Source organism: Hemitrygon akajei, chromosome 8, assembly GCF_048418815.1.
Source record: "Hemitrygon akajei chromosome 8, sHemAka1.3, whole genome shotgun sequence".
NCBI classification, from domain to species: Eukaryota; Metazoa; Chordata; class Chondrichthyes; order Myliobatiformes; family Dasyatidae; genus Hemitrygon; species Hemitrygon akajei.
Window position 1 is genome coordinate 163841037 of NC_133131.1, and position 23383 is coordinate 163864419.

The window sequence follows — 23383 nt, forward strand, 5'->3', positions numbered from 1 at the left end:
CCCACCGAATGCTAGCGTAAATGGGGCAATGCCAGACGTAGGTTTTCACAGAGACTGGCAGGTACATGGAACGCCCTGCCAGGAGTGATCTTGGAGGCAGATACAGTACGGACATTTAAGAGACTCTTAGATCGCTACATGGGTGATAGAAAAATGGAGGGTTATGTAGGAGGGAAAGGTTAGATTATTATTGGAGTAAGTCCATAAGGTATAGGAGCAAATTAGGCCATTCGGCCCATTGAGTCTGTTGCACCATTCCGTGGCCAATTTATTATCCCTCTCAACTTCACTCTCCTGCCTTCTCCCCTTTGGCGAAGACTAATCGAGAACCTATCAACCTTTGCTTTAAACAGACCCGATGACTTGGCCTTCACAGCTGTCTGTGCCAATGAATTCCACAGATTCACAACCCTCTGCCTAAAGAAATTCCTCCCCATCTCTGTTCTAAATGGACATCCCTCTACTCCAGGGATTTCCCAACTTTCTTTCTGCCATGGACCCCTCCATTTTTCTTCCATCCATACACCTATCTGAGAGTCTCTTTAAAATAAGATACAAGAGTGGGATTAGGCCATTTGGCCCATCGAGTCTGCTCTGCTGTTTCATCATGGCTGATCCCATTTTCCTTCCAGCCCCAATCTCCTGGCTTCTCCCCGTATCCCTTCATGCCCTGACCAATCAAGAATCTATCAACCATTGCCTGTGGCAAAGAATTCCACAGATTCACCACTCTTTGGCTGAAGAAATTCCTCCAGATTTCCATTCCAAGAGGATGCCCCTCTATTCAAAGTCTGTACCCTCTGGTCCTAGACCCGCCCGCTGTGGGAAACATTCTCCCCACATCCACTCTATCACAACATTGTGGGCTGAAGGGTCTGTTCTGTTGTATAATGTTTTGTGACCTAAACAAATGGCCTATTCTTCCTTGCTTTTTATGTGGTCAGTGTCCAAATGTAAATCCAATTGGAGCAGGGTCAGCAACAAGATGCGTGGGAGCCACTGTCCTCTGGGGATTTTTCATTCTGCATAAATCACTTGGCCCTTTGTGTTTTCACTTTCCATTGAACACAGAGATTCACTCCTTCATCTTCCATATGGGATTCAGATTAAGCAGAGCTCACTAGGCTGAGTGCCTGTGATGGGGCTGTGGGAAGGGGCAGTGTGCTGGATGCCCCTATTGTGAGGCTGGTGAATTGCCGCAGTGTGTCATCGTGATTAATACCTCGTGCTCCACTACAATGGGAGTCTGCACACCCCCGAAAGAACATCTGTGCAGACATGGGGAGCGGAGACTGCAGCCACTCTGCAGGGTTCTGCCCATACGCGACACAGAAACATTTGCATTCGTGCACGAGGTGCCCCTGTGAGACATTAACCCAATAGACGTCAGAGAGGCAGCGGTGATGTACAGCACTAAGGCATAGAAACAGATCTTCGGCAGGGATGCAACCCACCTGGATAACTTTATCAGTGTGATCTGTGCACACGCACGCCACCCAGAGAAGTAATGCAACAGCGGAGGCTGAGGGAAGGTACAAAGGGAGCAGTTTCGTCTGGTACAGAGAATTTTCCCAGACGTTGCTGCTACTTGAGAACCTGAGTTATCGGGAAAGGATGAATAGGTTAGGACTTTTATCTCCTGGAGTGCAGGAGAATAAGGGGAGATTTGACAGAAGTATACAAAATTGAGGGGTATAGATAGGGTTAATGCAAGCTGGCTTCTTCCATTGAGGTTGGGTGAGACTTGATCTAGAGGTCATTGGCTGAGAGTGAAAGGTGAAATGTTTAAGGGGAACCTAAGGGGGGGGGGCTTTGTCACTCAGAGGGTAGTGTAAATGTGGAACAAGCTGCCACTGGAAATGCTGGATGCAGTTTTGTTTGCAACTTTTAACTGAAGTTTGCTTAAGTATATGGCTGGGGGCAGTGGGATGGAGGGCTACGGGCCACGTGTGGGCCAGTGGAACTAGGCAGAGTAGCAGCTGGGCATGTCCTCGATGGGCCAAAGGGCCTGTTTTCACACTGCATCACTCTGTGGCAGGTTTTCAGATGGCAATTACTTAGCAGCACCAATTTCAGATCAGCTTATTGGCGTATAGAACAGGATGCAGTAAGACTTGTTCATTCAAAGCAGACCATACCTGCTGCGTAACCATGCATCCTGTGGGGCTTGGTCCCTTTCATAGCCAGTTGGTCTGATTAAGATTGCATTTACTCAGCTGGTTTCTGGCATGGCAGGCTTGCTGCATGAGGAGAGACTGGGTGGATTAATCCTGTGTTTAGGAAAATGAGAAGCGATGGCATTGACGGTTCAATAATTCTTACCAGACTTAACAAGGAGGATGTTTTCTAGGACTGAGGTGTCTAAACTCGGAGGTCTGGGGTTGGGTGAGGAGAGACTTTCAGTCGGGATAGGTAACCTTTAGGGTTCAATACCACAGAGGGTTATGGAGGCTCAGTCACTGTGTCTAGTCGAAACAGGGATTGATGTTGAAGAGTAGGGAGGTCACTCCATTCTCCTGTGCCAACACCATAAGATATAGGAGCAGAATTCCATCTTTTCGCCCTTGAGTTTTCTGTCATTTCATCAACTTTCCTCTCAGCCCCAATCTCTTGCCTTTTCCCGTATCCCTTCATGCCCCGGTAGGAGGTCTGCTATGACCCTAATGAAGGGCAAAGTGGGCGACTCTTTCCTGTGTGTATCTGTTATTCATACGGCCCGGAAGCTCCAGTCAGGATCAGCCTGAGGCTTGGGAGAGTGTTCAAAGTAAATGTATGATCAAAGTATGTATACTTTACTCAACCAGGAGATCCGTCGTCTTACAAGCAGCCACAAAACAAAGAAACAAAGAGCAGAGAGAGGGGGAAAAAAACAAATCATGCAAACAATAAAAGTAGGCAAATAACGTTCAGAACTGAATTTCACGAAAGTGAGTTAGTTGCAGGCCATAGCCTCATTTCAGTGCAGAGACGAGTAAACCTCACAGAGCAGTGAGCTGTACACCCGCCCGATGCCGGCCTCTGCCCCCGACACCCCCACCTTGTCAAAAGTCCAGTTTAGGTTCTTTGTCTAGCTTGCATTATCCTTGTTTAGGATGTCGTACGTAGCTGTTTTTGGTAATCCTAACTAAAATATTGCTGATGGAAGCATTAGGATCTTGGACCTTCTCCACACAATGTGATCCTGGTTGATAAATGACCATATATCTAATCCTTCCACATGGCTTAAGACATTTCATTTGTAGATATTTGTCTTGTTCAGAAAAGGGCTGAAAGCTGCCTCCTCTGCTCTAACAGCTCTACAGTTTGTTCATTGGCGCCCTTCTCTCTTGCTAGGTTGGAACACGAAGATATATGGCCCCGGAAGTCCTGGAGGGGGCCATTAACTTCCAGCGAGATGCCTTCCTCAGGATAGACATGTATGCCATGGGGCTGGTGCTCTGGGAAATGATCATGAGGTGTACCGCATCCGACGGCAAGTATCGGTTCCTGTTCCGCTTCACCACACAGCTCATGTCCACTCTGGCAGCACCGTACCGTAGTGGTTAGTGCAGTCGCTTTACAGCGCCAGTGATCGCCAGTCGGTGTTGGATTCCCGCTGCTGTATGTAAGGAGTTGGCCCCGTTTCCCCTGACTCCGTGGGTTTCCTCCGGGTGCTCCAAAGGCGTACGAGTAGGGTTAGTCGGATTTGGGCCTGCTACATTGGCACAAAGCGTGGTGACGCTTGCGGGCTGACTCCAGCCTGATCCTCGGTGGTTGACTCATTTCAAGGTACACGTGACAATAAAGCTAATCTTTATCTTTGAACCATTCATTGCCTCGCAGGTTCAATGCCACGGCACTGACGCTTCTAGGTCTGAAGGTGATGGGTTCAAATCTCCGGGCTGACACTCCAGCGCAGTGGTGACGGTGTTACATGGTCCGAGGTGCAGATGTTTACACGCCCCTCTGCTCTTGGAGCGACTCGAAAGATCCCCTGCTCTTTTAACAGGGAGTGTGATATCTTGCCCACGTTTATTTGTCAACCCAACTTGAAGCAGACGATTAGAAAACAAACGAGAGAGAATCTGCAGTTGCTGGAAATCCAAGCAAAGCACTGGAGGAGCTCAGCAGGCCAGGTAGCACCTGTGGAAAAGAGTGAACTGTTGACATTTCAGGCTGAGACCCTTCGTCAGAAATGCTGAAGGGTCTCGGCATGAAACACCGACTGTACTCAGGTCCATGGATGCTGCCTGGCCTGCTGGGTCCCGCCAGCATTTTGCGTGCGTTGAAGCAGCTGATCGGAGATTATCACTGACCTTTCTGTACCCACGTTGTTTGCCCTGTTTATCACGTCATGAGCACCCACAGGTCAGAGCGTCATGGGTCCTTTGCTCCATCTAGTCAGAGCCAAACTGGTCTAGTCCCCACAAGCCGCACCTGGACCATAGCCCTCTACCGGACACCACTAATCCTATGTCTCTCTCCACAGATGCTGCCTGACTTGCTGAGAGTTTACAGCACTTTGTGTTTTATTCAAGGTTCCCATCGCAGGACATGTTGGCTGTTGGTTTAATATCGAGCTGGCCGTGACATCTCACACATGCTACTAACCTCATCTCGCCTCTCTGCCTGTGCAGGGCCCATCGACGAGTACACCTTTGCCGTTTGAGGAAGAGATCGGCCAGCACCCAACGCTGGAGGACCTGCAGGAGGTGGTTGTCCACAAGAAGATGAGGCCTGTCCTGAAAGAATGCTGGTATAAGCATCCGGTGAGTAAGTACGGTCCTTTTCATTGCGTGGCCCGTGAAGAATTTCGCCATCTCCCTGGAAAATCGGGCATCTCAGAATAGTACAACAGTGTTCCAAGCCCTCTGGCGCCTGGACCCCTTGTGCCACACGTGATCCAGAGCCCACCCTTCCCGGCATGTTCAAAGACCAAGTTCAAATTTATTATCAAAGTATGTTTTCCGTATGCAACCTTGAGATTCATCTTCTTGCAGGCAGCCCAAAAACAAAGAAACACAATAGAGTAAAAAAAAACCCCACCCACACACACACACACACACTCACACTCACACTCACACTCACACACACACTCACACTCTCTCACACACACTCACACACACACCCACACACACACACTCTCACACACACATACACACACACACTCACACACACACACACACTCTCTCTCACACACACACACACCTCACACTCACACACACACACACACTCACTCACACTCTCACACACACTCACACACTCACACTCTCTCACACACACTCACACTCTCTCACACACACTCACACACACACCCACTCACACACACCCACTCACACACACCCACTCACACACACACACACTCACACACTCACACTCTCACACTCTCACACACACTCACTCTCACACTCTCACACACACACTCACACTCACACACACACACACTCATACTCTCACACACACACTCACACTCTCTCACACACACTCACACACACACACACACTCACACACACACTCACACTCACACACTCACACACACTCACACACTCACACACACTCACACTCTCACACACACACTCACACACACACACACACACACACACACACACACACACACACACACACACACACACACACACACACACACACACACACACACACACACACACACACACACACACACACACACATATCCAAAGGTCAAAAGAGGACAAATCTCACAAATGACAAGAAAAATTAACAAAACATGTGGACCAAGAACTGCAGGGTCCCTGACAGTGAGTCCAGAGCTGTGGAGCCCGTCCAGCGCTGAGGTGAGTGGAGCCCGATGGCTGCAGAGCAATTATTGCTCCTGAATCTGACGGTGTGGGACGCAAGAATGGACTAATGTGGGGGGGGGGGGGGGCGGGGGAGGCGTTCAAAGGAGAGGTGTGGGGCAGATTTTCTTTATACAGACTGGTGAGTATCCAGAATGCACTGTTAAGGGATGTGGAGGCAAATAACACAGGGGCATTTAAGAGGCTTCCATATAGGCAGATGAAAATGCTGCTGAAGACGACGCTGGTGTGCAGTGGCGGTGCTTTGCAGATCGCTTACAAAGCTACGCCCAGTGGTGGTGGCAGGAAGTGACAGAGACGAGACAAACGCAGGCAGATGGCGCTGAGCACCTGTTTGTCTTCTGCTCTCGGCCTCGATCCTGCTCGACTCTTTAATTGAGTAATGGAGCAGGACCTGAGCTCGCCTTCCACTCGTTAACGCAGCGTCCACCCCCAGTGATGACCATACTGGTGCTCCCGAGAGTCTGGTTCACCGAATCCGCCCGGAAATGGCAAAAGTAACCGGTCCGCTTAGTCGGTTCAAAAGCACATCCTTTAAAGGGGAGCTACAGGCTGCGGGACTGCAGCGGTCGCAGTTTAGAAGAGGAGGATCTGGTAGTCTTGTGGGCCGCCTGCAAAACGTCACTGTTGTATGTCAGCGCCATGTTTAACAGCATAGTCACTGCCCACGTGAAAGCCTCTTAAACACTTGTGTGATATCAGCTTCCACACGCCTTGGCGGCACATTCGCATACCCGCCACCTTAATGCATCTGGAGTCCCACGCCGCCCGGTTCAGGAGCAGTCGTTTCCCATCGGGCTTCACTCGCCACAGCGCTGCGTGGGCTCGCTTTCGGGGATTCTGCAGTTCATGGTCCATGTGTTTTTATTGACTTTTTTTTTAAAACTATTTGCGTGATTTGTCCTTTACACACTGGATATACGGCCGTCTTCGTTGTGTGAGTAGTCTGCCTGAAAGGGTGGTGGGTGCAGGGCTTCCCCACACACTGAGGTGTCTGTCTGTGTCTGAGTAAGTTTGCAGGGTTACAGATCAAGATAGGATTAGACACAAAGTTCAAAGTAAATTTATTATTAACCGACATGTTCTACTTTGAGATTCGTTTTCTTGCAGGCATTTACAGGAAGAAATAGATGTAATAGAATTTTATGAAAGACACCTCCCTCCCTCCCTCTCCCCCCCCCCCCCCCCCCCCCACCACATTGAATGCCCTCATCTGCTGGTTCTCCTGGTTCCTCCTAGTATCCACCTTTGGCACATTGGCTTTCATAAATCAAAGTATTGAGTAACAGGAATTGGGATGTTATGTCGACGTCGTCTAAGGCATTGGTGAGGCCTAATTTGGAGTATTATGTGCAGTTTTGGTCACCTACCTACAGGAAAGATGTGAATAAGGTTGAAAGAGTACAGAGAAAATTTACAATGATGTTTGTCAGGTCCCTGAGGATCTGGGTTACAGGGAAAGATTGAATAGGCTACGACTTCATTCCCTTAGGAGCAGGGGTGTCAAACTCATTTTAGGTCACGGGCCGGATTGAGCAAAATGCAGGCTTCATGCGGGCCGGATCAGTCGGACCGCGTGCGAACGCAGCTTTCGTTGCCTCCGTTTTTTCAGCCTGCTCTCATGTGTCTCAGTCTCTGCTATAACTACAAAGTGTTTCACTTTACAAATTCCGTTTCTTATGAAGAAGACTGCCGAGCAAGACTGCCGAATAAACACTAAAAACCCTGAAAACCTGGTACCTGAATAAACTCAGCATTAGCCATATCATACGCCATAGGCGCTTCGATTACTGGGGCCAGCTTTATTAGTAATTAGATATTATCTTGCGGGCCAAAGATAATTCCACCGCGGGCCGGATTTGGCCCGCGGGCCTTGAGTTTGACATATATGCCTTAGAGCATCGGACAATGAGGGGGAGGTCTGATAGAGGTGCACAAAATTATGAGAGTAAGTGCAAGCGGGTTTCTTCCACCGAGGTTGTGTGAGTCTACAACTGGAGTTCATGGGTTATGGGTGAAAGGTGAAATGGGAGCATGAGTGGGAACTTCTCTGATAAGGTAGTTTGAGTGAAACAAGCTGTCAGAGGAAGTGCTGGATGTGGATTTGATTTCAACATTTAAAAGAAATTTGGGTAAGTACAATAATGGAAGTCTATGGTCTGGGTGCAGGTTGATGGCACAAGACAGATGAATAGTTCTGCATGGACTAGAAGGGCCAAATGGCCTAATTCCGTGCTGTAGTGTTCTATGATTCACTGAGGTCAGTGTCCCTTCCCGTGGGCGCCGGTCAACCTCCACTCTTGCCCCCTGGCGCCCAGCACCTCCTGACACCCGAGTGGCCGTCCTGCCCTAAAGCTGCCTGCTTCTCTCTTTCTCCCACAGGGGCTGGCGCTGTTCTGCGAGACGATCGAGGAGTGTTGGGACCACGACGCGGAGGCGCGCCTGTCGGCTGGCTGCGTGGTGGAGCGCATCGCGCAGACGCGCAGGCTAATCAACGGCACTACCTCCGACGGCCTGGTGAGCCGCGTCTCCACCCTCACCAACGTGGACCTGCCCCCCAAAGAGTCCAGCATCTGATCCCACGGCGCCGAAGTCGGACCCACACGACGTAGCTGCTAACTTAACCTGACTTCTGGTCGCTGTGCTCAGATCCGGAGCTATTTACCAGCACACACAGACACACACACACACACGACTCTACTGTATTCGATGGGCATCTCGATCCAAAAGCATTCAGATACCAACCAGTGAATGCAGCAAAAAAAATTACCGCTACTAAGGTGCAGGTACCTCAGACTTGAGTCCATTTCAGCCGTGTGAGTGTTCATTTTTCTTTCTCCACGCTCATTTGTAGCTTTCTCTGTCTTCTCGACAGCATGTTTGTGACTTTTTTTAAAAAAAAAGATGTTTGCGAAAACCTGTACCACCGGCAAAAAGCAGGAAGAAAATGAAAAAAAAACAAAATGCTGCACCCATAGGAGGAAACCTTTTTTGACTGTTACACATGATTTTACCTTCCTCAAGGGATCTATACATACACACACACACACACACACACACACACACACACACACACACACACACACACACACACACACACACACACTTTCGACGGCGAGCGCTTCAAAGCGGTCTTTTTAACGGGAGAACGGGTGTCCACCGTAACGTGCATGCGCACGCTATTACGTGAGCGCCAACCACCCCCCCCCCAACACACACACTGTTACGTGCACTCGCCCCGCACTGAGGGAGAGGTGGGAAGGGACTCCCCCTGGGATGTTGGCGTGAGGGGGGAAGGGAGAAAGGGGGTGGGGTCGCGAAGGGAGGAGTGAACAGGCTTGGCAGCGTTTGGACAAAGCAAGTATATGTAAGTAGCTCCGAAAGTAATTCTCAGGTAACCGGTCAATTTTAGGGGGTTTTTTGGGATGGGTGGGGGTCGTGTTTTTTTCCCGAGCGCGTCATTATCCAACAGGCACGCGGGGTGGGAGGGGGGAGGGAGGGAGGGTGGGTGCGGGAGAAAAAAAACGAGTTTATTTTGTCTTAAAGAAGAAAGAGGTGCATATTTTATGGCCGCATATTTACACGCCATAAGCAGTTTTAAGTCCGTGAATGTCCCGAGTGCTGCTCTTTTTATTTTGCGACATGCAATGTTTCAAGAAGACAAAAAACACACACACACATCGACTACATAATGTGGCTTCCGAGGTTTTAACGTGAAACAAAACTCATGACCACAAACCACCTCAAAATAAAACCAGAAATACCTCAGATTTTTTCTACCTGTATGATTTTATTATATATTTTGTTAGTTGTGTTGTCTTTGTAGAGCTATTTTAATGTAAGTTGGCTTTTATGACAAGGGAGTTTAATAAGTTCCAAATTATTAGGAAGTGCTACCATTTACCATTGTAAATAACTGTAGGTTTGTAGAATATTGCCTATAAGGTATCTGGGCATTATTGGTCTCATTTTGTTTGCTGCTTGCCTCACCTCCTGTCGCTCTTGTGAATATTTTGCTCTAGTGGAGGTTTCAGTTCGCCTCCCCTCAGACACACACAAAACACTTCATGATTTCTTCTCCCTTTGCAGCTAAATCTTTGCAATGCAAATGTCGTCTTCCAGACAGTAGTTTGCAAAGTCTTTTTAGAGGTTTTAATTTCTCTCTTTTATTCCCTGCAAGACCACCCCATGTGCCATATTTTTAGCTAACAGGAAGACTCAAAGTGTGATTATGTATTAAGGGTTGGTTGATGAAGTTTTATCGGACATGGTCTCTTTGTGCTAAATGTTCACACGACGTTGATACAAGCTTTTTGTGTTTAGAAGGAAGCAAAAGCTAACTTGGTTTACCAGCAGGCAAACTGTTTAAGAAGACCTCTTTGCATCTGGTTTGTTGAGTTGAAGGAGAGAGGAGGACAAGGATTGCATTGGCTTGGTGATTTACAAGCCTCTTGCCAATGACCCCCCATCACACGTGACCTCCCTCTCTCCTGTCCAAATGCCTGATGAATGGTGATCAAAAATCTGGGGCTAATTAATTTGTTTCAGTTGATCCTGGCCACAGTTCCCTGAAGGGATTTGAGCTTTTCACCACCGAGAAGAGCATTTTATGCTTGGACTCAGGAACACATGGCTCTACTTGTTTCTGTGAACATCGTGGGACAATCTAAAACAAGAGGGAAAGAAAATCTCAAAGGATGGATGTTGTTATACCAAAATCTGTTAGTCGTGGCAGAACCATCACACAACATCAGCTCTGACTCCCTTTCTTCACCATGGAAATTTTCAAAGGATTTTCTGATGGGTTTTGTTTCCTTTGGGGCTAATGAGATTACTTTGCTGATACTAATTTAATAGGTGATATAAAATTTAGCAAGCTATTAATTGGTGTGTTTATCAGCCAGATGTTAAGCGAGTGGTGTGGGCTTTTGTGATCATGTGCATCTCCGTGTTGGTCAGGCGTCGACCTCCTCAGTGATCCAGGAAGAGGCAATGCTCCTGACGTGGGATGCTTTGGTGAACTGTACCTCACTCCATTTCCCTGCTCTGAAACGGGACCTCGGGAGTGCTTCACTCTGGCAATTGAAAGACAAAGCCCAGGCTTATAAGGGATGTGGTGGTAAAGAACTTTGGTTGGGGGGATGGGGGGTGGGTGGGGTGGGTGGTGAGACGAAAGAATTATGCAGAAGGGCCGGGGGTTGATGGCACCCCCTGGGTTATATTGGACTGTTTGTTCTTGGGTGGATCCTCTGCACGATCACCTTTCCACACAGCCTGGCGTGGAATTCTTTCATCGGGCAGCTTTTCCGGCATCCCTCCTCAGAGGTGTGAATGTCGGCAGGGCTGCAGATTCCAGATTCCCAGGAGACCAAAAAGGAGTGGAAGAGGAAATCAATCCTCCTTTGAAGGGAGAGGACAGAACTAAGCCATTGCACCCAGACCTCAACTAAACTGTGGCCTCTATGGGGAGGATCCAACCACCTTCTAGTGTATTGTCCAGTAGCTTTGCTGAGTTGTGTCTTCAATGTGCTTTCCTCTGTATAAAGCTGTTTCGATATCCAGAGCCACTCTGTTGTAATGACGCTTAATACCAAGGGCCCTTCGGTCATATCTTTGTGGATTGCCACAGTAACTGTGTTTGTATTTTAAAGAAAAACATTTAAACTGCACTTCCTTCAATTCCTTCCCAGTGCCACACTTTGGAATGTGATTTGGTTCGAGTTCCAGCCTGCTGCTTGATATAAATATCGATCCACTTTGGCACGAAACTATGCAGATGTATTACCAATTCTAAGCAGATTGAACCAACAATTTGTATGGTATTTGTTGGTTGTGGTTCTATTTTCAAGCTCATTTCAAAGATTCATTATTTTCTCTGACTGTGTTTTTAAACTGGCCACAATTGTCAATAGTATCCTGGGACCCTAATGGGGCAGGAAACAGGTGTCGGTGTTTCCAATCTGTCCGGTAATCTCTGAAGTATCACATTCGCTCTTGTCCTTCCCCTGAGTTGTTGTACGGTATTGTAAATACTCACCATCTTATTTCTTCACTGTATTGAAAAAGTACTTGACAGAGCAGCAGGTAGCAAGGTACAATTTCTAGGACTAGCATTCCCTAAATCAGGGAACTGGGGAGCTGACCAAGTCCTTCCTGCTCCATCTAAGCTGAGTGAGGAATTGAAATCGCTTGGAGGAAGTTTTCCTGTCTTGGAGGCTGAAACTTGAGGCAGGAGTAGGCCGAGATATGAGAGCATAGGGCTACAGCATCCAGAGCTCTAGTCGTGAAACTGGGTTCAATAAGGGCTCCCTTACCCCTCTGAGGTAACTGTGGCTGAACTGATGGCTGGTATTCAGAAAAAAATAGTACTACCTAGTTGGGCGTCTTATCATTTTTGCAGCCAATTCTTTGAAACAAGATTGAGTTGACTTGAATTGATTGGCTGAAGGCTGGAGCTGGTGTGCATGGATAGCACGTGCAGCTGTGAGGGAACGTGTTCCCCTGTCCGAGCTGACCTTACAAAGGCACGCGTTCAGCTGTTTGTAGCTCATGGTCTCCAAACATTCGTATAAGAAGCCGGATAACGAGCAGATCCAATTAGCATCCCCGAGCGTTCTTTAATTGGTCCTACAATGAACTGTGCCGGCTAGATTCAGGTTGTACGAAGCCTCGCGTGTGGCATTCCCCAGTTGGTGGATGAGAGGAATGGAAATCCTCCATTGGAATTGGGTAGGGCTGGGATGTCCTGGGCTGTACCAATCTGGAAAGACCTTTGGCAAGACTGTGACAGACCAGTGTCCTTTCCCTTCAGGGCCTCCGGGTGTGGGAGCTGGTGTCGCTCTCTCAGTAAACTGGAGGGTAATAAAGTTAGCCGTGAAGGCCAGCCGTGGGCACGGTGGGAGGTGAATATGCTGGGGGTTCCGGTCTCCCAACGCACGCCCTTGTACACTTCATCCAGTGCAGGGTGTACAGTCAAATGAGCAGCAAGTGAATGTACATTAAAAGATGCGGGTGGTTCTTTTTATTAAATATATACCGGATGGTCTGGTCTGTTCAACCATGCGCCTGTCTTATCTTCACCGTGTAACATCCTAGCTCCATGTCTCCGGCCCCCGTGTGTCACAGAGCTTCTGAGAGGGATTTGGTGTAGAAGCTGTAATTTTCTTGTCCATTTTAAACAACTTTGTATGTCACTTCCAGTCTAAGCCTCGGCCAACAGCTCAGCTGAACTCCTTCAGCTTCTTGGATGCAGAGTCTCTGCGGGTAGTTTTCCTACTGCTGGAAGTCAGTGACACTCCTGCTCTGAGTTGTAATCTTTTAGACAATGTGCTTGCGATTGTCAGGCTGGCTTGTCTTGTGTGAATCGTTTGCAGTCACCGAGTGCACATCGATTGATCTCCATCAAGGGCTCATTCGCATGAAATGTTATCAGGTCCACAGATAAGGCTGAAGCCACTAATCTGGCAAGTGAAAGCACGGCCTTTATCTGAAGCTCATGCTGGGCTAGTTCACTCTGCTCCACCAATACATTCAGACATTTACAGGTCGACACCTTCTAAAGCCTTTTCACCACACAACTACACGTTATGCAAAAGTATCTGAACCGACGCGAGCCTTGAGCGAAACCACTCCTCCCGAGGGTTCTTCGTGTTTACTGTCTCCATATGCCAACACTGATCCAGCAGAAAGTGAAGGATCGTCAATATTGTGCCTTTCCTATACCTCCTTTGCTTTTCCTTGCGCGTCACAAGCAGCTGCCCTACTTCTCTTAGCTTGCGTTGGGTTTCACCAGGAAACAGCTGTCCTTTTTGGCGTCGTCTTTTTCTTTTGCTCATTGGCCAGCCATTTCCTTCATTCAGTTGGAGGCCGGATGCAGTTTTGTGATCCAGGTATTTTAAGGAACCATTTACCTCAGACCTCGCTAAACAGTGTTGCCAGCTGGAACTTGACATCACAAATGTAACCAAAACACAAACCTCTCTGGATTATCACTTGCATTTTAAATAAAACATTCCCAGGGATTGAAAAATCTTTACTGACAGGTCCAGCATCAAGTGAAGCTTTGAAATGGCATTGTGTTGAAAAGGATTTAATTTGGAGGCAGAGCTGCTAAAAAGTGATTTTGGACTGACGAGTTTATTTTTGATGTTGGAGCCCCTGTGTATTAAAAGTTTCTATGGTGGGGTAAGGGCAGTACCTTGGAGAGGGTCGGTAAAAACCACATAATAATAATCCACAGATAGGCCTTAATCGTTACCTTCAATGAAGGGTGCTCAGTGCCAAGGGCAAAATTCTGCTTCAGATGTGTCAGAAGTGTGCAAATGGCAGGGACAGCAAAGCAGCTGAGTATGTGAGTGAATGCTCGGGTCCAGGGTGGGGTTGGGAGTGGTGAGACTGGTGGAGGGCAAGTGCTGAGAGAGAAGTAGCAAGCCCTTGAGTGCCAACAAGGCCACAGGGAGTCGGTCTCCAGGTCACCCCATCTCCCTCAGGCAAAGCTAAATGCAGGGCCTCTATGGTTGTGACAGCAGAGAATTGCTGGGGGACAACGATTTGAGAAATCTTCCTCCACCCTCCTGGTCTCTAATAGGAACTCAAGATCGAGCATTCAGACTCCTCAATTTACCTGGAGAGAAACAGATTTTAAAAATTATTACCGATTTGAATTTTGCTTTCAGTGAATTTACACCCCCACACATGTGCTTTGTCCTGAAGGACTGTGTTCCCCCTGGAATGGTCTGTGTCAGTGTAACTGGTATGTCCATATAACCTGTGCCTCAAGTCACCAAACCTGTCGATATGCTTTTTAAATGCCCACTTGAAAGCCATCCCATCAGTAGAACTAAGTGGGAATCAGGACTGGTGAGCTCTCAACTATTTGTAATAGAAAATTCATCAAAGAAAACGGGTATTTCAGGAACTCCACACTGAAAGCCGTTCATTCACTTGCAGAATTGCCTGACATATTTAGTGTTATTTATTTCTTTAGGCAGTGCAGCTGTTTTGTTTTAACCACGCTGTCTGTCTCCTTGTTCTAATAACTCACAGCGATTGCTCTGAGTGAATGTAGACTGTTCAGCTTCAGTAGTGATTGGTGAAGTATTTGGTTCCCAGAGTAGAAATCTTTAAGACTGCCCCGCCATTAAACTAGCTTGTCCAGCCTTAACGTAAATAATATGTTTTATCTGTTCTGTGGGATAAACACAAGAGATTCTGCAGATGCTGGAAATCCAGAGTAACACACACACACAAATTGCTGGAGGAGCTCAGCGGCCAGGTGGCATCCATGGAAAGGAACAAATGGTCGACATTTTGGGCCAAGGCCCTTCACCTTGACTGAGTTCATCCAGCATTTTGTGTGTGTGTTATTCAGTGGAATGTCTTTTCAACCAGCCACTTTTAGATTTGCTAGAGGGGTTGCACGCCATTACAATGGAGCCAAGGTCCTTGGGTAAAGATCGAAGCTCTTTTCCCTAGTTCTGCCCTCTGCGACTCTGGATGTGACCCACTGTTACCTGGTGACAGCTGATCTTGGGGCTCAGGGCTCTAAAGATATGTCATTGTAGTTCAGTTTTAAACGTGGCTTGCCTACCAAATAATACTGCCTCATCACACGACTTGTGCAGTCAGAGACTCTAAATTTATTGAGAGTGAGATTGTTAGGCTACATCCCTCATAACAATGTTCAAGGAGTGAAACAAACAAAAAATGTGAAATGTCTCTGCAGCTTTGAGTAATTTATTTCACCTGGTGTTTAGAGGATATTGTTGGCCGTATAATCGAAACAAAGCAGAGAGGAGGAATTAAACACTGTTTGCCAGGAACTCTTGTCTCTTAACTCACTACCTAGAGAGCCTTTCAGTATTTAAAGGATACGTCAAATTAAAACGGAGAAGCTGATACTTCTGGGATTACACAATGTTGGCATTGGGAAAGGGGTGTTGTATCAAACTCCACTGCTTAAAAATAGTATTAATTGTCCAGTGGGGCACCAGTGATGCCAATAATGGTTACTGGCCTTGGGATGCCTTGTACAGCAGATTCTAGCTGCTGTTACAGAAATCTCTTTGGTATTTCTGACTTAACTCTTAGCTGGTGAACCCAACTACGATGAATAAACTCTTCTCAGGCTTCCAACCGGGTACGGGAATCGATTTTAACCGACATTTCGATGACAAACTCTGCCAGCTTCATCAGGGATAACGCAGATGAAGATGGCAGAGTTTGTCATCAAGAAGGTCAGTTAAAATTGATACTTGTAACCACCTGGAAGCCCGAGAAGGGTTTATTGGTCATATACACTAGGAAAGCACGAAACTCTTTTCTGACTATGATTCCACACAATGCCATTGTCAACATAATCAAGGAAAATAATTAACACCATGGAGAGCTGTTCTTTTTTGCATTTTAAACTTGTTTTAATTTACGATATTTAAATCTGTTTTTTTTAATTCTATTTATTTATCAGTAAGTTGATGAATTTGCCAGAGTAAACCTGGATTTTTTAAGTATATTAAAAAATGACTTAGGATGAAGGAAATATAAAAAAATAAGTCATGCAATCTGACCAGTTTAAAGGAGGAATTAATTGCAATGCTTTGAAAATTGATGCTGGAAAAGATTTGGAAGGTTTCTTAATCTTTGGGCCCAAACTTAAGTACTGTTCCTTATATCAGATGTGAATTGTAAATGTGTAGGATATAATTCACTATTGTAGTTGAAAATTGTAGGACCGTGTTAGCTTGTACTACTGATTTAACAGAACTTATACTAAAAATTGTTTAATAAACATATACAGAGAGTTAGGCTCTTTGATGTAACCCCTCTGAATTGGAAAATAAATATTATGTTAATTTTTTCTTTAAAGATGCACCCCTAAAACGATGCTCCCTCCATTGCGTTAACAGTTCTGAAAGGACTACATCTTGAACAGAACACTTTAACAATCATTGTAACATACTTCATACAATTTGCAGTGATCTTTGTTCTTTTTACTGTGGTAATTTTAGAAATAAGTATCAAATGTTTGAATAGATGCTAAGTTGAGGTGTTGCTGTTCCCAGTTTCTGGACCCAAATGCCAGAACAAAACCAGTATGAATGTAGTATTCCCCCCCACCTCCTGTGAAACAGCACCATTGCAATAGGAGGAACTAGAAAGGATTATTTCAACTTTATCTTTTTGTATATGAAAATAAAAAAAAATTGATAAACCTCCGTGCTTCATCAAGAATCTTTTCTCCTTCTCTGGAAGAAGTTATGCACAGTTTGCTCACAGTTCATTCATTGGGACAAGCAGATCGGTCAAAAGGACGGCTTCTCCTTTCCGCTAAGCAGCAAAGCTTCACTCGCTGGACTCCCAGTCACATTGCTAATGATCTTAACGTTGTGCTAACCTTCCTCTTCCCCTCCACCCTCCCACCTCTGCAGCTTCCTCTCGTCTCTAAAGCAATAGTTTGGTCAAAGGGCTTGTTTTTGTGCTGTAGTGCTCTGTGTATTCTTTGTTCGTGTCATTAGCCTACCAGGACATGTGGTAAGACCAGAAGATATAGGAGCAGAATTAGGCCATTTGGCCCACTGAATCTACTCTGCTATCCAATCATGGCTGTTACTTTTTTCCCTTTACAACTTCCCTTTCCCACCTTCTCCCCATAACCCTTAACCCCCTTGTACAATTAGAACCTGTAAATCTCTGCCTTAAATACTTCCAGTGACTTGACCTCCACAGCCTGCTTTAATAGTTCACCACCCTCTGGCTGAAGAAATTCCTCATCTCAGTGTTAAAGGGATGTCATTTATTCTGAGGCTGTGCCCTCTGATCCTAGATTCTCCTAACAGGAACATCCCCTCCAAGCCTTCCAGTATCTGGTAAGTTTCAATGAGATCTCAAACAACTCCACTCCCCTTTTTGAACTCCAAATACAGGCCCAGAGGTAGCAAATGCTCTACAGGGACTTAATCGTAACACATCCATCAAACAACTGGGAGTGTTTTAATAAAAACACAAAATGCTGGCAGAACTCAGCAGGCCAGATAGCATCTATGGGAGGAGGTAGTGACGACGTTTCGGGCCGAAACCCTTCATCAGGAGTGAAGTAACATGGGATGGTTGAGGGGGGGGATAAGAAGTGGGGGGAGGGATGAAGTAGAGAGCTGGGAAGTGATAGGCTGAAGGGAAATAGGCTATGGGGAAGGTGGAGAATTATGAGAAATAAAAGAGAAAGAAAGGTAGGGCTGGGGGGAGATTATAGTGAGGGGGGGGGGGAAGAGAAAGAGAACCAGACTAAAATAATAGATAGGGATGGGGGTAAGGGGGGGCAGGGGTATCAACGGAGGACTGTGAGTTGGATGTTTTAATGTTGTGAAAGGGGATGGGAAATTTCACACTGATTTCATGCTCCCAAAAACTCTGCAGTGGATGGACAGAAAAGCAATGGCATTTGGGGTTTCACCAGCTGGTCAAGTCACTCTGCTATATTTTGATTAGTTTTCCCTGCCTGTCCCCAACTTGCGTGTCAGTTTAAAGATCAGCTCGATTTGTCACGTGCCCAGTTTGTCAAAATGTATAGTGAAACTGTCATTTGTGTCAAATCAGTGGAGACTGCGTTGGGGGCAGCCCGCAAATGTTACCCACGCTTCTGGTGCCAACGTGGCACGTGCACGGCTCACTAACCCTAACCATGTGTCTTTGGAATGTGGGAGGAAACCGGAGCACCCAGAGGAAACCCACGCGGTCACAGGGAGAATGTGCAGACAACGCAGGAATTGGATCCCAATCGGTGACTCTAGACGTCGTTATGTGATGCACTAATAACTCCATTACTATGGTCGGAGAAAGGTACGGGGGTGGGAGGGGGATGTCTTTTTTTTAAACAGATTGGAGGTGTGGTGGTAGAGGCAGATACATTAGGGGCATTTCAGAGACTCGGGCACATGGATGAAAGAAAACTAGAGGGCTCTGTGTGATTGATCTCGGTGTTTTGAAAGGTTGGCACCACATTGGCAGGGCCTGGGCACTGCTGTACTGTTCTAGGTTCCACACTGGCACCTGATCCATATCCATATCCCTACAGTCACGCGTGACGTGTAGATGCCACGGTCATATCTGCTTCCTCCACCACCCCTTGCAGCGCATCCCAGGCACCTTGTAAACAAAACCAATAAATGTTATCAGCTTTGCCTCTAACTCCACCGCCCTTAAATTCACAGTCCATCTGTGACACCTCCCACCCCTTTCTCGATCTCTCTGTCAACTTGCATCATTCATAAATCTACTGGTTATCTCCACTATACCTGTTCTGTAAAAATGATATTCTCTTTTGTCAGTTTATACACCTTTGCAGCTTCCCACTCCAGGACATCAGGGATGTTTCCCTCCTCTAAAGAACAGGGTTTCCCTCCCTCTACTCTCCTCGATTTCCCAAACATCTGCGCTCACCCCATCTTCCTGCTGCTGCAATAGGGACAGAGTTCCTCTTGTCCTTGCCTACTGCCCCATCAGTTTCCACATCCAACACTTTATCCTCCACTTCTGCCACCTTCAAAGGGATCCCACCACTAAACGTATCTTAACCCCCATCCCCCCCTTCCGCAGGGATCGTTCCCTCCGTGAATCCCTTGTCCATTCGTCCCTCCCGGCGCTCAACCCTGCAAAGTGCTACACCTGCCCATACACCACCTTCCTCAACTCCATTCAGGGCCCCCAAACAGTCCTTTCATGTAAGGCAACACTTCAGCACGAATCTGCTGGGGTTGTCTATTGGGTCCAGTGCTCCCGGTGCGGCCTCCTCTTCATTGGTGAGACCTGTCCTCGATTGGGGAACCACTTTGTCAAGCACCTCCACTCCATCTGCCACAAACAAGATGTCCTGGTGGCCAAGCATTTCAATTCCGATGCGTTGGTCGATGGCCGCCTCCCGTGCCGAGATGAGGCTACCTTCTGGGTGGAAGCAACACCTTATGTTCCATCTGGGTACCCTCCAACCTGATGCCTGATGGTATGAATATTGATTTCTCCTTCCGGTGAACAAATCTGCCCTGACACCTCCCACCCCATTCCCCACTCTGACCTTTCACTTCTAAACACCTGCCTAGTATTTCCCCCTGGGTCCCCTCCTCCTTCCCTTTCTCCTATTGTCCACTCTCCCCTCCTTTACCTATCACTTTCCAGCCAGCCTCCTTCCCCTCGGTCTCAACCCAAAACTTCAACTGTTTACTCATTCCATAGACGCTGCCTGACCTCCTGAGCTCCTCCAGCATTTTGTATGTTGCTTAAAGTAAATAAAACTTGCCCAGACTTCTCCCTTTCCCCTCTCATCTTAAATCAATGCCCTTCAGTATTCAGTATTTCTTGCCTGAAAACAAGACTTACCTGTGCCTTGTCAGTTTATATAGTTTTTATCAAATCTCCCCTCTGATGAAAATGATCCAAGTCTGTCCAGCCCTTCTAGCTAATGCTGTCCAAAATCTAGGCAGCATCCGGGTCAACATATTGCAAAGCCTGTGACTTACTGACCATTACGCTGATGGTGTTTGGGACAGCTAGTGTCCTAAACAATGAAGGTCCTCCATCTCCGGGGTTTCACAGCCTCCTCCATCATGTCAGTAGCTACCTCTGGGCTTTTCAGTACTGTCAGACATGCAGGTCTTAGGAATACTGTCGCACTTGGATGTAGAAGGATTCTTTATTGCTGTTTCTGTAATAATTTTGTTTTACCTATCAGGGTTGTTGGCCCTGAGCTGAACCCCCAAACCTGGAGAACCAGTGGACTACTCTTTCTACCCTCTACCCTTTGACCTGTTTGTCATGGGTGACCCTACCAAGATCCAAAGCACAAGACCCTGACTCCAGCCAACATAGGTCAACATAGCCTCCAAACCCAATGACAAGGTTGTGGTCCCCTTGGAGGTGCAAAGCTTCTACTTCCTTCCTATAATGGAGTAAGTAGAACTGCACGACAATACAGTAGATAGATAGATAGATACTTTATTCATCCCCATGGGGAAATTCAACTTTTTTCCAATGTCCCATACACTTGTTGTAGCAAAAACTAATTACATACAATACTTAACTCAGTAAAGAATATGATATGCATCTAAATCACTATCTCAAAAAGCATTAATAATAGCTTTTAAAAAGTTCTTAAGTCCTGGCGGTAGAATTGTAAAGCCTAATGGCATTGGGGAGTATTGACCTCTTCATCCTGTCTGAGGAGCATTGCATCGATAGTAACCTGTCGCTGAAACTGCTTCTCTGTCTCTGGATGGTGCTATGTAGAGGATGTTCAGAGTTATCCATAATTGACCGTAGCCTACTCAGCGCCCTTCGCTCAGCTACCGATGTTAAACTCTCCAGTACTTTGCCCACGACAGAGCCCGCCTTCCTTACCAGCTTATTAAGACGTGAGGCGTCCCTCTTCTTAATGCTTCCTCCCCAACACGCCACCACAAAGAAGAGGGCGCTCTCCACAACTGACCTATAGAACATCTTCAGCATCTCACTACAGACATTGAATGACGTCAACCTTCTAAAGAAGTACAGTCGACTCTGTGCCTTCCTGCACAAGGCATCTGTGTTGGCAGTCCAGTCTAGCTTCTCGTCTAACTGTACTCCCAGATACTTGTAGGTCTTAACCTGCTCCACACATTCTCCATTAATGATCACTGGCTCCATATGAGGCCTAGATCTCCTAAAGTCCACCACCATCTCCTTGGTCTTGGTGATATTGAGACGCAGGTAGTTTGAGTTGCACCATATCACAAAGTCCTGTATCAGTTTCCTATACTCCTCCTCCTGTCCATTCCTGACACACCCCACTATGGCCGTGTCATCAGCGAACTTCTGCACATGGCAGGACTCTGAGTTATATTGGAAGTCTGATGTGTACAGGGTGAACAGGACCGGAGAGAGTACGGTTCCCTGCGATGGTAAACGCCATGGAGCTACCCCATTACAGAACAGATGAAGACGCTCTTCATGGAAGGCAGTAACTTACATCCAGCAACAGTATGACTTTGACTTGTCTATGTCATAACTCTCAGAAATCTCTGGACTTGTACACTAAGGTCCCTTATTTCCTCGGTACCGTGGTAAAGAAGGCCAATGCAGTGTTGGTATTCATTTCAAGGGGAATAGAATATAAAAACAAAGAGATAATGCTGAGCCTTTATAAGACACTAGTCAGGCTGCACTTGGAGTATTGTCAACAGTTTTGGGCCCCATATCTCAGAAAGGATGTGTTGGTATTGGAGAGAGTACAGAGGAGATTCACGAGAATAATTCCGAGAATGAAGGGGTTAATATATGAGGAGCGTTTGGCACCTTTGGGCCTGTACTCACTGGAATTTAGAGGAATGTGGGGGTGGGGGGGGGGGATCTCATTGAAACCTACTGAATGTTGAAAGGACCAGATAAGGTGGATGTGGAGAGGACAGAACTAGAAGGCACAGCCTCAGAATTGAGGGATGACACTTATAGATAAGGAGGAATTTTTTTTTAAAGTCAGAGTAGTGAATCTGTGGAATGCTCTGCCACAAACAGCATGGGTATATTTAAAGTAAAAATTGATAGTTTCCTGATTGGTCAAGGCATCAAAGGTTACGGTGAGAAGGCAGGTGTATGATTGGTGTGATCCGGGATCAGCCATGGTGGAATGGTGGAGCAGACTCGATGGGCTGAATGGCCTAATTCTGCTCCTATGTCGAATGGTCTTACAGTGCTGCTCTTTAGGAACCTTTCATTCATGGAGTACATACGTCCTTTTATCTGATTCCTCCCAAAGAAAATGCATCAGTGCATTACCAGGATTAAATTTCACCTGCCATTGCCTTGACCAATTGAACAGCTAATCAGAATCAGCTTTGTCATCTCTGACTTGTGCTGTTATGCAGCAGCAGTAATGTGTAATACATAAAAAATCACCATTTAATTGACAAGAAATATAAAAATATATGTTTACAGATGACACTAAGAATGGGAGCAGAGTAGACAGTGAGGAAGTCTATCGAAGCTTGCAGCAGGATCTGGACCAGTTGGAAAAATGGGCTTAAATGGCAAATGCAATTTAATACAGACGAGTGTGAGGTGTCACAAACAGGAGAAAATTGGCAGATGCTGGAAATCCAGGGCAACACACACAAAATCCTGGAGGAACTCAGCAGACCAGGTGGCGTCTATGGAAAAGAGTAAACAGTCGACGTTTCGGGCCAAGACCCTTCTTCAGGACCAGAAAGGAAGATGAGAAATCAGATTAAAGTGGGGAGGGGAGGAAGAAGTACAAGGTGGCAGGTGATGGGTGAGAGCGGGGCAGTGGGAGGGGTGAAGTAAATAGCTAGGAAGTCAATTGATGAAAGAGATAAAGGGCTGGATAGGGTGGAATCTGACAGGAGACTATGGAAGAAAGGGAAGGGGGACGATCACCAGAGGGAGGTGATGGGCAGGTAAGAGGGGGGAATGGTGGGGGGCGGGAGTTTGAGCAATCTATGTCCGTGTCATCAGGTTGGAGGCTATCCAGACAAAATATAAGGTGTTGCTACTCCAACCTGAGTGTGGCCTCATCACGACAGTAGAGG

General features: G+C 46.7%; 1 protein-coding gene across 1 annotated transcript in view; it reads left to right on the forward strand.

Moving 5' to 3' along the window:
- The window catches only part of acvr2ba (activin A receptor type 2Ba), a 147564-nt gene extending 138329 nt beyond the window's left edge, over positions 1 to 9235 (forward strand). The window contains 4 exon segments of the mRNA XM_073054973.1: positions 3334 to 3472; positions 4617 to 4636; positions 4638 to 4748; positions 8199 to 9235. Of these exon segments, the coding sequence (XP_072911074.1) occupies positions 3334 to 3472; positions 4617 to 4636; positions 4638 to 4748; positions 8199 to 8393 (465 nt within the window). The 3' untranslated portion in view covers positions 8394 to 9235.
- Positions 9236 to 23383: the final 14148 nt, after the last annotated feature.